Genomic DNA, 12500 nt, shown 5'->3' with positions numbered 1-12500 from the left:
AGTCAGGGTTATATATCACTCACCTGAATATGACGCAGCCTGAACCAGCTGGCGGCGCCGTCCAGAGCACCTGAATTTCACTTTTGGGGGCTGAGGAGCTCTGCGTGATGGCATTGGGGCAGTCCTCAGAGTACAGGGTGAGGGCGTCCCCATAAAGCTGAGGGTACAGGCAAGGGAGAGGGTGAGGATTAGAAGTTTGCTTATGTATTGAAGAAACGAAAGAGAAACCCAAAGGTGAAAATTAGAACCTTGCTTATATATTGAACAAACAAAAGAGAGAAGCAAGGCTGGAAATTAGAACTTTGCTTGTATGTTGAAAAAAGTGAAAGGGAGAAGCAAAGTTGAGGATTAAAACTTTGCATGTATATTGAAGAAACAACATTAGAATTTTGTTTTATGTACTGAAGAAACAAGATTACAGCTTTGATTATGCACTGAAGAGACAAGCTTACAACTTTGTTATGTATTGAAGAAACAAGATTAGAACTTTGGTTATGTATTTCTGAAACAAGATTACAACTTTGCTTATGTACGGAAAAAAGTACTACACATAAATTTTGGTTAATATGAGAAAGGAAAAAAAAAAAAGAAAAGAAGAAAACAGAAGACCCAGACAGTGAGAAAGGACATGTCAGGAAGTGCTGATTCAAAGGCAACACTCCCGACCAACTACTCAACTTAATGTGCTTTCTCTTATTCCTGACCGTACCGAGGTGTGGAATTTCTAACAATGACTGTCACCCCTCCTAATCTGTGTATGCCTTCTGCTATTTATATTATTTTGCAGAGAATGTTTATTTATTTATCTACTTTCTTTAAATTACTTTAATGAATTTGTTTATTATTTTGTTGAATGTCGTGAAGATAAGTGTTCATGAATTTCTACCTCTGTCTTTCTCTTGCTTTCCGTTACAGGTTGTTGTCAATGAAGCATCTATCTATCTACATAAATATCTATTTCCCTGTCTTTCTGTATGTCTTTCTTTCTATTTGTCTGTCTAAGTATTTATCTATGAACGTATCCGTCTATCTATCTATATATCTATCTATCTATCTATCTATCTGTCTGTCTGTTTTTCAGGTTGTCTATCTCTTAATCTATATATCTATGTATTTGTCTATTTGTCTCTCTACCAATCTATCTATCTAAGCCTATCTCTCTATTTCTACATCTATCTATTTATCTATCTATCCATGTCTGTGTCTATTTAACTGCCTACTTTCCAAACTGTGTGTGTGTGTGTGTGTGTGTGTGTGTGTGTGTGTGTGTGTGTGTGTTCATGAGCTTCATCCTCGCTAAGCTCACTAAACAATATAACTTTCAATTAAATATGTTTGATAAGTTTTAAGATGTTGCGTGTTGGACGATTAATGTTGCGCTCTCTCTCTCTCTCTCTCTCTCTCTCTCTCTCTCTCTCTCTCTCTCTCTCTCTCTCTCTCTCTCTCTCTCTCATTTTTCAGGCTTTCTTTTATTTGATGTGTCTCGTTTCTTGTTTTCTTATATTCTCCTTCACGCTATACATACCCCGCTCTCTCTCTCTCTCTCTCTCTCTCTCTCTCTCTCTCTCTCTCTCTCTCTCTCTCTCTCTCTCTCTCTCTCTCTCTCTCTCTCTCTCTCTCTCTCTGTAGCAATATAATTGTCTGTTACCTTTTAATTCCTTACCTACGTGAATTTGAATTCTAGCCTCCTCCCCCTCCTCCTCCTCCTCCTCCTTCTCCTCCTCCTCCTCCTCCTCTTCCTCCTCTTTCTAATTTTGTCCTCCTCATTTCCTCTTATTCTTTATGGCCAACCCTGTGTTCTCCTTCCTCTTTCCTTTCTCTTTCCTCAGGCCGTTTCCCTCCATAACTGCCTCACTCATTTTCATCTCCACCTTTCTCTCTCTCTCTCTCTCTCTCTCTCTCTCTCTCTCTCTCTCTCTCTCTCTCTCTCTCTCTCTCTCTCTCTCTCTTCCTCGTCATTATATCATATTCTGTTATATTTCATTCATATTCATATGTATTTATCGTTACACAATTTATCCTTTTTCCATTATTTTTTCACTATTTTTACATTTTTTTATTTATTTATCGTCGAATCTTTCTAATTTCCCTACTGAATTTTCTCGTTAATCATTATTTTGTATGACTACATACTTTACTTTCATCACATTTAGCTATTATGTATAAGGCAGAGCATCTTACTAATATATATATATATATATATATATATATATATATATATATATATATATATATATATATATATATATATATATATATATATATATATTAAACTAAAACAGCTTCTATGAAGTTAGGTGTTCTGAGACATCTCCACCAGTTTTTCTCACTCCCCAGCTGCTAACTCTGTATAAGGTTAACTCTTACATTAGAGAAGTGGACAGAATAGGGATGAGAGGAAGACTTGTGAAGCGAGGCCGCGGGAGGAGGGGAGGTATGCAGTTAGTAAGATCAGAAGAGCAGTTAACATGAAAATAACGGTAGAAGATAGCTAGAGATGTAACATTGCGGCGATGGGGGGAGAAGCTGAAGACAGTCAGTTAGAGGAGAGGAGCTGATTACACGAAAAGCTTTTGATTCCATCCTATCTAAAAAGAGCAGTATGAGTGGAACTCCTCCAGACATGTGAAGTATACATGGACAGAGCAGCTGGAGGGGCTGAGAAAAACTGGCGGAGACGTCTCAGAACGCTTAACTTCATAGAAGCTATTTTAGCTAAAGATGACAAGTGAAGTTTCTAGTTTAGATTATAAGAAAAGGACAGACCGAGGATGTTCAGTTAACGAGTAGAAGAGGGGGACAGTTCAGTGTCATTGAAGAAGAGGGGATAGTTGTCTGCAAGGTTGTGTCGAGTTGACAGATGAAGGAATTAAGATTTTGAGGCATTGAATAATACCAAGTTTGATCTGCTCCAATCAGAAATTCTAGAGATATCAGAAGTAATGCATTCTGTGGCTTCCCTGCGTGAACAGTTAACTTCCTGAAGGATTGGACATCTATGAAAAGACGTGGAAAAGTGTTACGGTGGTATCACCAGCGTAGGAGTGGATAGGACAAGAAGTTTGGTTTAGAAAATCATTGATGAAAAACAGGAAGAGAGTGGGTGACAGGACAGAACCTGAGGAACACCACTGTTAATAGATTTAGGAGAAGAACATGACCGTCTACCACAACAGCAATAGAACGGTCAGAAAGGAAACTTGAGATGAGGTTATATAGAAAAGGACAGAAGCCGTGGGAGGGTAGTTTGGAAATCAAAACTTTGTGCCGCACTCGATCAAAAGCTTTTATATGTCTAAGGCAACAGCAAAAGTTTCACCAAAATCTCTAAAAGAGGATGACCAAGACTCAGTAAGGATAGCCAGAAGATCACCAATAGAGCGGCCTTGACGGAACCCATACTGGCGATCAGATAGAAGGTTGTGACGAGATATGTGTTTAAGAATCTTCCGGTTGAGCATAGATTCAAAGACTTTAGATAGGAAGGGAATTAAACCAATATGACGGTAGTTTGAGGGATTAGAACGGTCATCTTTTTTAGGAACAGCCTGAATGTAGGCAAACTTCCAGCAAGATGGAAAGGTAGATGTTGACAGACAGAGCTGAAAGAGTTTGACTAGGCAAGGTGCAAGCACAGAGGCACAGTTTCGGAGAATAATAGGAGGGACCCCATCAGATCCATAAGCTTTCCGAGGGTTTAGGCCAGCGAGGGCATGGAAAACATCATTGCGAAGAATATTCATAGGTAGCATGAAGTAGTCAGAGGGTGGAGGAGAGGGAGGAACAAGCCCTGAATCGTTCAAGGTAGAGTTTTTAGCAGAGGTTTGGGCGAAGAGTTCAACTTTAGAGATAGATGTGATAGCAGTAGTCATCTGGTTGAAATAAAGGAGGGAAAGAAGAAGAAGCAAAGTTATTGGATATATTTTTGGCTAGATGCCAGAAGTCACGAGGGGAGTTAGATCTTGAAAGGTTTTGACACTTTCTGTTAATGAAGGAGTTTTTGGCTAGCTGGAGAACAGACTTGGCATGGTTTCCGGCAGAAATATAAAGCGCATGAGATTCTGGTGTTGGAAGGCTCAAGCACGTTTTTGTGGGCCACCTCTCTCTATCATGTATTGTACGAGAACAAGCTGTGTTAAACGAAGGTTTGGAAGGTTTCGGTCGAGAAAAGAGTGAGGAATGTACGCCTCCATGCCAGACACTATCACCTCTGTTATGCGCTCGGCACACAGAGACAGGTCTCTGACACGGAAGCAATAGACATTCCAAACAAAATCAGCAAAATACCTCCTTAGGTCCCCCCAACTAGCAGAAGTCCCCACAGCTAGCAGAGGCAAAACGCCAGAGGCACGGAAGCAATAGACATTCCAAAGAAAATCAGCAAAATACCTCCTTAGGTCCCCCCAACTAGCAGAAGTCCCCACAGCTAGCAGAGGCAAAACGCCAGAGGCACATCTGCTAAGGGGGATCCTGAGGAGGGATTGGAACGATAGGACAAGTTACAGATATGAAATTTTGATCGAAGGAGCCCAACGGAGAAGATAGGGTAACAACATAAGCAGAAAGATTAGAGGTTAGGAAAAGGTCAACAATGTTGGGCGTATCTCCATGACAGTCAGGGATACGAATAGGGTGTTGCACCAGTTGCTCTAGGTCGTGGAGGATAGCAAAGTTGAAGGCTAGTTCACCAGGATGGTCAGTGAAGGGAGAGGAAAGCCAAAACTGGTGGTGAACATTGCAGTCTCCAAGAATGGAGATCTCCGCAAAGGAAAGAGAGTCAGAATGTGCTCCACTTTGGAAATTAAGTAGTCAAAGAATTTCTTATAGTCGGAGGAATTAGGTGAGAGGTACACAAAACAAATAAATTTAGTCTGAGAGTGACTCTGTAGTCGTAACTAGATGGTGGGAAACTCAAAAGATTCAAGAGCGTGGGCACGAAAACAGGTTAAGTCATTGTGCACGTAAACGCAGCATCCACCCTCAGACACCTGTGTTTCAGTGAGGAAAAGAAGATGAGGTTTAGTAGAGGAGAGGTGGTGTTCTATAGATTGAAAATTAGATCTAAGACCGCGAATGTTGCAGAAGTTAGTGAAGAAAAAAGTTGAGGGGGTGTCAAGACACATAGGGTCGATACCAGAAGAGCTGTCCGACCTAGGGACATTTGTGGTCCCTTCCCCAGATGAGGACTCCGAGGCTGGTGTAGGAGTCACCATGATAATTTTGAATTTTAAGTATGTGTAATTAAGTGCTTGTAGTTTTGTGTGAAGGAACAGAGTTGTCTTTATAGGGCAGGTTGTGATTGTCCCCTTGTGTTGTAAGATACAAAGGGAAACGTTCAGTTGAGGTCACAGCTGTGTTTAGTGATTAGTTCACAGCAGCCCTTGATCCACTGCCTTAAACATCACTGGGAGTAATTATCGTTTAGGCAGGTGCACATATATATATATATATATATATATATATATATATATATATATATATATATATATATATATATATATATATATATATATATATATATATATATATATATATATATATATATATATATATATATATATATATATATATATATATATATATATATATATATACAAAATTAACTTCCATAAGAATAACTTGTGAAGCCTAAATATATCTTGATTCTCTCTCTCTCTCTCTCTCTCTCTCTCTCTCTCTCTCTCTCTCTCTCTCTCTCTCTCTCTCTCTCTCTCTCTCTCTCTCTCTCTCTCTCTCTCTTACCTGCCTGTAACACAATACTTGTAAAAATTCTAATATATTCTAATTCTCTCTCTCTCTCTCTCTCTCTCTCTCTCTCTCTCTCTCTCTCTCTCTCTCTCTCTCTCTCTGTCTGTCTCACCTGGAACATGCCGACGCTCTGGGGCCCATACACGTCTCTGGGGACACGTGACGGCTCCACCAACAGGAGGAAACCAGTAAACTTCTTGACAGAGTACTCCTGGCGCCATCCGAGCAGACTCACTGCGGGAAGAGACAGGCACATGAGACGCTGCACAAACGATGGATAGAATTCGAGATAATTGATATAAACTGGATAAGTTTAGGTTTTAGGAAAGAAATTGGTAGGGACTGGTTCGAAAACAGAGCGGCGGACGAGTGAAGTAGGCTTAGTAGTCATGTGGGCAGCACTAACACGTTAGATAGTTTCAAGAGGTTAGATGATTATATGGAAGGGGGAAGAAAGGTGGTAATTAAAAGGTTGGCAAAGGGTGAGGACCTTCTACCTTCTTTCTTATGCTGTTATGTTAAGTGCCCGTATTCTGAAACGCTCCGGTCTCTCATCACGACTATTTTCAAAGGCCACAGAGGAAATTTGCCGGGTTCTTCATAATGAAAATCTTATTAATCTGTCACTAGAGCCGTAGAAACAGCCTTAAAAACCCATGTCAATTAAAAAAAGACCCTATTGAAAGTAGTCGAGGTGCAGGTAGAATTGTTTCAGAATATGGTCGTGTGTCTGGGATGTGAGGAGGCAGAATGCGAACGTGTGAGAACTAAGGAGACGGGGTACATGAGGCAGGGAATGAAGTATAGTTGTGAGTGTATGTGTGTGTGTGTTTGTGTGGGAGTGCGTGGGAAAGGAAGGGTGTAAGAGAAAGGGAGACAGGTTGAGAGAGACAGAGTGGAAGTGACTGAGAGAAAGAGGCTGGTTGGGAGGGAAGGTGAAAGGAGAGGAAGAGATGGAAAATACTGAAATTTCTAGGTAGGGACACACACGCACACACACACACACACACACACACACACACACACACACACACACACACACACACACACACACACACACACACACACACACACACACACACACACACACACACACACATTCCCTCAAGGTTACCAAGTTAATGAACACAAACACACCGACACATTCTAAGGAAAACTGGTAACCTATATAGACCAAACAATGGCTTTCCTCCCCTCCTTCCTTCGCTTCCTTCTCTTCCTCTTCCTTTTCCTCCTTCTCCTTCTCCTCCTTGTTTTTCTCCTTTTCCTCTTCTCCTTCCTCCTCCTCCTCCTCCCCCTCCTTGTCCTCCTCCTCCTCCTTCTCCTCCTCCTCCTTCCCCTCCTCCTCCTTCCCCTCCTTCTCTCCTCCTCTTCCTCCTCCTTATTCTTTTTTTCTTTCTTCTTTCATTGTTTCTTCTCGTTCTCTTCTGTTTCTCCTAATTCTGTTCTTCGTACTCCTTCTTCTTCTTCTCCTTCTTTCTTTCTTTTGTTTTTCCTACTTTCCTTCTTCCTTCCTTCCTTCCTTTCTTCCTTCCTTCCTTCTTCCTTTTTCTCGTCGCTTGGTTCTCTTTAGCTTTTCGCTTCCATACTTTCATCCATTTCTCTCTCTTTTTCTCCTTCCTATTTCCTCTTCTAGTCTCTTTCGCTTCTCTTAATCCTTCTCCCTTCGTTCCTCCTCCTCTTCCTCCTACTTCTCTTCCTCCTCCACTTCCTCCTCCTCCTTCCATTGTTTCTTCCCTTTCCTCCCTCCAGGTTCTTCTCTCCCTCTGACTCCCTTTCTTTCAATAATAGCCTGGAGGAAAAGACCGTACACACACACACAAACACACACACACTCACACTCACACACTCTCTCTCTCTCTCTCTCTCTCTCTCTCTCTCTCTCTCTCTCTCTCTCTCTCTCTCTCTCTCTCTCTCTCTCTTCCCTGATACCCAAGGGAGAGGAAAGGACTAAACCAGGGAATGAATTGGGAGAGGAGGTAGAGAAGGGAGGGAGGGAAAAAGGGAGAGAGGGAGCGAAGAGAATGCAAAGGAAAACAAAATCACGGAATAATCTTCTCCAATATTATTTCAATTTTCTTTTTCTTTTTCCTATTTTTTTTTATTTACTCCTCTCTTTTTATTTTGCCTTACGAACGAAAGCGAGTTTTTAATTTTTAGGATTTTATGCATTTCGTTTTCTTTATTATTTCGTTTCTTTTTCTTTATTTTTTATCTTTATTTTCCTTCTCTCTTTCCTTTTTAAGCATATTTTTCTGTGTATCTTTTTTATTTGATTTTTCCTTAACACTTTTGCCTATTGCTTTCTTTTTTCTCTCTATATATCCATCCCATCTCTCTCTCTCTCTCTCTCTCTCTCTCTCTCTCTCTCTCTCTCTCTCTCTCTCTCTCTCTCTCTCTGATATTCTCTTTTCTTTATTATAATTTCGCTTTTAACATTTCTTGCCCATTTAATAGTATCCTTGTTTCTCTAATTTACGATTATAGTTATTCCATATTTTATTCCTCTATTTTTTGTGATATATTGCATTTATATGTTCCGATTCCCTTTTACTTAACATTTTTTTTATCAAAATTTATACGTGTGTTTGTGTGTGTGTGTGTGTGTGTGTGTGTGTGCGGAGAGTGGAGAGGAAGGGGCGAGGAAGGGAGGGAGTGTATGAATGAATGAATGAATGAATGAATGAATGAATAAATAAGTGAGTCTGGGAGAGATGACTTGTTGACTGACTGACTTACTGACTAAGAGAGAGAGAGAGAGAGAGAGAGAGAGAGAGAGAGAGAGAGAGAGAGAGAGAGAGAGAGAGAGAGAGAGTTGGGAGCCGCTTCTCAAAATGAATTAATTGGAAAGGAGGAGAATCATTGACTTATTTGCAACCCGCGGTGTAATTTGATTCGGACTCTGGATTTGCTGTTTTTCCTTCGGCATAACTGTGTGTGTGTGTGTGTGTGTGTGTGTGTGTGTGTGTGTGTGTGTGTGTGTGTGTGTGTGTGTGTGTGTGTGTGTGTGTGTGTGTGTGTGTGTGTGTGTGTGTGTGTGTGCGTGCTTGCGTGTGTGTGTGCTTGTGTGTGTGTGTGTGTGTGTGTGTGTGTGTGTGTGTGTGTGTGTGTGTGTGTGTGTTAACAGTTACAAAGAGCAGCAAAATTAAAGATTAAAAAAGAAAACTATTTGTGTGTGTGTGTGTGTGTGTGTGTGTGTGTGTGTGTGTGTGTGTGTGTGTGTGTGTGTGTGTGTGTGTGTGTGTGTGTGTGTGTGTGTGTGTGTGTGTGAACAACCACTGAAAGCAAAACAATTAACAAAGAAAAAAAAACTATTGAGAGAGAGAGAGAGAGAGAGAGAGAGAGAGAGAGAGAGAGAGAGAGAGAGAGAGAGAGAGAGAGAGAGAGAGAGAGAGAGAGAGAGAGAGAGAGAGAGAGAGAGAGAGAGAGAGAGAGAGAGAGAGAGAGCAGCCACTCAGAGAAAGGGTGAGAATTTTTTTAAGTGCGTCCTCTCTTCTCTTTCTCTTGAGGTAAATAATGAGGCAAGAAAAGTCAAGTGGAAAGTTTTAAGAATAGGATACAGTGACTGATGAATGAAAGAGAGTCGGCACTTCATTGTCACCAAGGAGGCCCAGGAGGACGAGGACGAGGACAAGGAGGAGGAGGAGGAGGTGGTGGAGATGAGCTAAAGAAGTTTGCGGAAGAGAGGGAGGAAGAAGGAGAGGAGGAGGAGGAGAAGGAGGAGGAGGAGGAGGAGGAGAAGGAGGAGGAGAAGGAGGAGCAGGAAGAGGAGGATGAGGAGGAGGAGGAGGAGGAGGAGGAGGAGGAGGAGGTGGTGGAGATGAGCTAAAGAAGTTTGCGGAAAAGAGGGAGGAAGAAGGAGCGGAGGAGGAGGAGGAGGAGGAGGAATACAAAGAATACAAAGGAAAGAACAGACAGCAACAGCCCTACTGGGCCTAACGAGGCTGTCTGTGTGTCTATTCTACCACTACCACTACAGATTCTAAGAGTTAGAGGATGGAGGACACTAGAGATCAAGGAAGGAAAAACAGGAGAGTATAGGGAGGAGGAAAGGCTAAGATGTGATAGGAAAGGATGAAAGAGAAATCATACTATTCACTACACTAACTAACTAAAAAAAAAAAAAAAAAAAAAAAAAAAAAAAAAAAAAAAAAAAAACATTTTATGTAGGCGCAAAGTACGTTATATGAGGGGTTGCTGCGAGGTGATTGTCCAACCTTTGTTTAAAAGTTTCTATTTTGTTACTATCGACAATATGTGCTGGGAGAGAGTTCCAGACATTTACAATTCTATTAAAGAAATAATACTTAGCCTCGTCTGATCTGAAACGCTTACCTATAATCTTGTAGCCATTATTTCGAGTGGTGTTGGAACTGTCAATGATGAGATAGTTGTTTACATTTACGTTATCAAAGCCCCGACACATCTTAAACAATTCAATTAAGTCGCCTCGCATTCGCCGTTTCTCTAAACTGAACAAGTTGAGTTCCCTCAAGCGCTCCTCATAAGGCTTGTTCCGCAGTCGTGGGATCAACTTGGTAACTCTTCTTTGGACTCTCTCCAGCTTGTCTATATCTTTCCTGTAATGGGGTGACCAGAACTGGACGCAATACTCAAGTAGAGGTCGGACAAGTGTATTAAACAATGTGAGAATTACCCCTTCTGATTTGAATTCGAAAGTCCTACCAATAAACCCAACCAATTTATTTGCTGTTTTAACTACTTCCGAGCAGTGTTTACTTGACTTGAGGTCTGAGGTAATTATAACACCCAAGTCCTTTTCCTCCTTAACCTTAAGAAGCTCGGTACCGTTCATTAAGTAATCAGTGTGATCGTTGTTATTACCAATGTGCAACACTTTACATTTATCTACATTGAAGCTCATTCTGCCACTTGTCTGACCAAGTGGCTAAGTGGTCAAGATCAGATTGTAATTTTCTTTTATCCTCAGACGTGACTACTTTATTCATTATTTTTGTATCATCAGCGAACTTAGATACTTTGCAGGTGAGACCCTCATCGATATCATTAACGTAAATAAGGAAAAGAACAGGGCCGAGCACTGATCCCTGTGGTACACCACTTAGAACTTCTCGCCAGTTTGAAAATTTACCATTTAAAACAACGCGCTGTTTTCTCTCAGACAGCCAGTCTTCAAGCCAATTGAGAAGTTTTCCATTTATACCATGTGACTTCAATTTAGCTAGTAGCCGCTTATGGGGAACTTTGTCAAAAGCTTTTTGAAAATCTAGATACACTATATCTACTGCCTTTGTTTCGTCGTACATGGTGAAAACATCATAAAAGAAATCAAGCAGATTTGTTAGACAAGAACGTCTGTTTCGGAAGCCATGCTGCGAGTCATTGATTAAATCATTTTCCTCTAGAAAGTTCACTAAATTATTGCGAATTACTGTTTCCATTAGTTTACATACTACAGATGTAAGGCTGATAGGTCTGTAGTTACTTGGAAGTGAATTATCGCCTTTCTTTTCTATAGGGGTAACGTTAGCTAACTTCCAATCCTCGGGAACCTTACCGCAGTTAAATGATTTGGTGAAAAGCAACGAAAGGGGCTTACAAATTTGGAATTTAGTTTCTTTCAAGACACGTGGTGCAATACCATCTGGGCCGGGGGCTTTGTCAGTTTTCATCTTATCAATTACTTTGATTATCTCGTTTTCATGAAAAACGCAGACACTTAAGGGGGTTATGTTGTGGAGCATAAGGAGTGGTTCGGGGATTGTATGAGTATTTTCCTCTGTAAAAATTGAAGCAAAATAATCATTCAGTGTGTCCGCGATCTGAGTTTCTCCGGTGACAAAATTACCGTTATCTAGTGTAATGTGATTAATGTGAGATGTAATGACTTTTTTATTTCGAACGTAACTGTAAAATTCTTTGGGATTGGATTTAGCAATGCTTGCAATATACATTTCTAGATTTTTCTTACTCTGTCTAATGAGCTTTTTTGATTCGCGTCGGAGTCTGTCGTATTCTAGTTTATCAGCCTCATTCTGAGAGGACAAATATTTACGGTAGGCACGATTTTTCTGCAGTAGTTGTGACTCAATCTTGTTTGTCCACCATTTAGGTTTATTTCTCTTGCATGGACGTCTTTTACGCATAGGGATACATGTCTTCACAGCATCTTCTAAAATGTACTTAAATTTCGCCCATGATTCCTCAATGTTACTTTCGCCAAGTTCAGCGTTCCAATCTGCGACAGAAAGAATTGACCTGAGTCTGTCGTAGTCTCCTGTTTTATATATGAAAACTTTTTCGTTGCTAACAATGTCCTTATATGCTTGAAGGTTGATGTTAAAGGAGACAATCTTGTGGTCACTTGTACTAAATTCAGGACCAATATTAACGTTAGATATTAAGTCATCGTTTGTTGAAAGAACAAGATCTAATATGTTGTCACCTCGTGTGGGTCCTTGAACGTGTTGCTTTAGGGAACATTCTAATAAATTATTATACAAGTCGTGACCAGAGTGAGAGTTAAGTGGATTTCCCCATGAGTTAACAGGGAGATTGAAGTCTCCACAGATGACTGTATCAAAAGTGTTACTTATTTCAGTGATTTGATCTTGTAAATTCTTATCGGAGGAAACATTGTGAACCGGAGGCCTATAAATAAGACCTATAGCAGTTTTCTTAGAACGTACTCTTAAATGCAAGAAGACTGAATCTATATTGTTAATCTTTTCGGTTTTTAGTATGGTTGGCTGAAGACTGGCTTTTACATA

At 40.6% G+C, this 12500-nt stretch overlaps 1 protein-coding gene across 2 annotated transcripts in view; it reads right to left on the bottom strand.

Moving 5' to 3' along the window:
• Positions 1-12500, bottom strand: part of LOC135102121 (spondin-1-like) — a 147839-nt gene that overhangs the window by 56077 nt on the left and 79262 nt on the right. For both annotated transcript variants that reach the window (XM_064006899.1, XM_064006900.1), the window contains exons 3-4: positions 5861-5982; positions 24-157 (exon numbers count right to left, since the gene is read on the bottom strand). In XM_064006899.1, coding sequence (XP_063862969.1) covers positions 24-157; positions 5861-5869 — 143 coding nt within the window. In that variant the 5' untranslated portion in view covers positions 5870-5982. The remainder of the gene's footprint in view (positions 1-23; positions 158-5860; positions 5983-12500) is intronic.

This window comes from Scylla paramamosain, chromosome 7, assembly GCF_035594125.1.
Source record: "Scylla paramamosain isolate STU-SP2022 chromosome 7, ASM3559412v1, whole genome shotgun sequence".
Classification (NCBI taxonomy): domain Eukaryota; kingdom Metazoa; phylum Arthropoda; class Malacostraca; order Decapoda; family Portunidae; genus Scylla; species Scylla paramamosain.
This window is presented reverse-complemented; position numbering and strand designations above follow the sequence as displayed.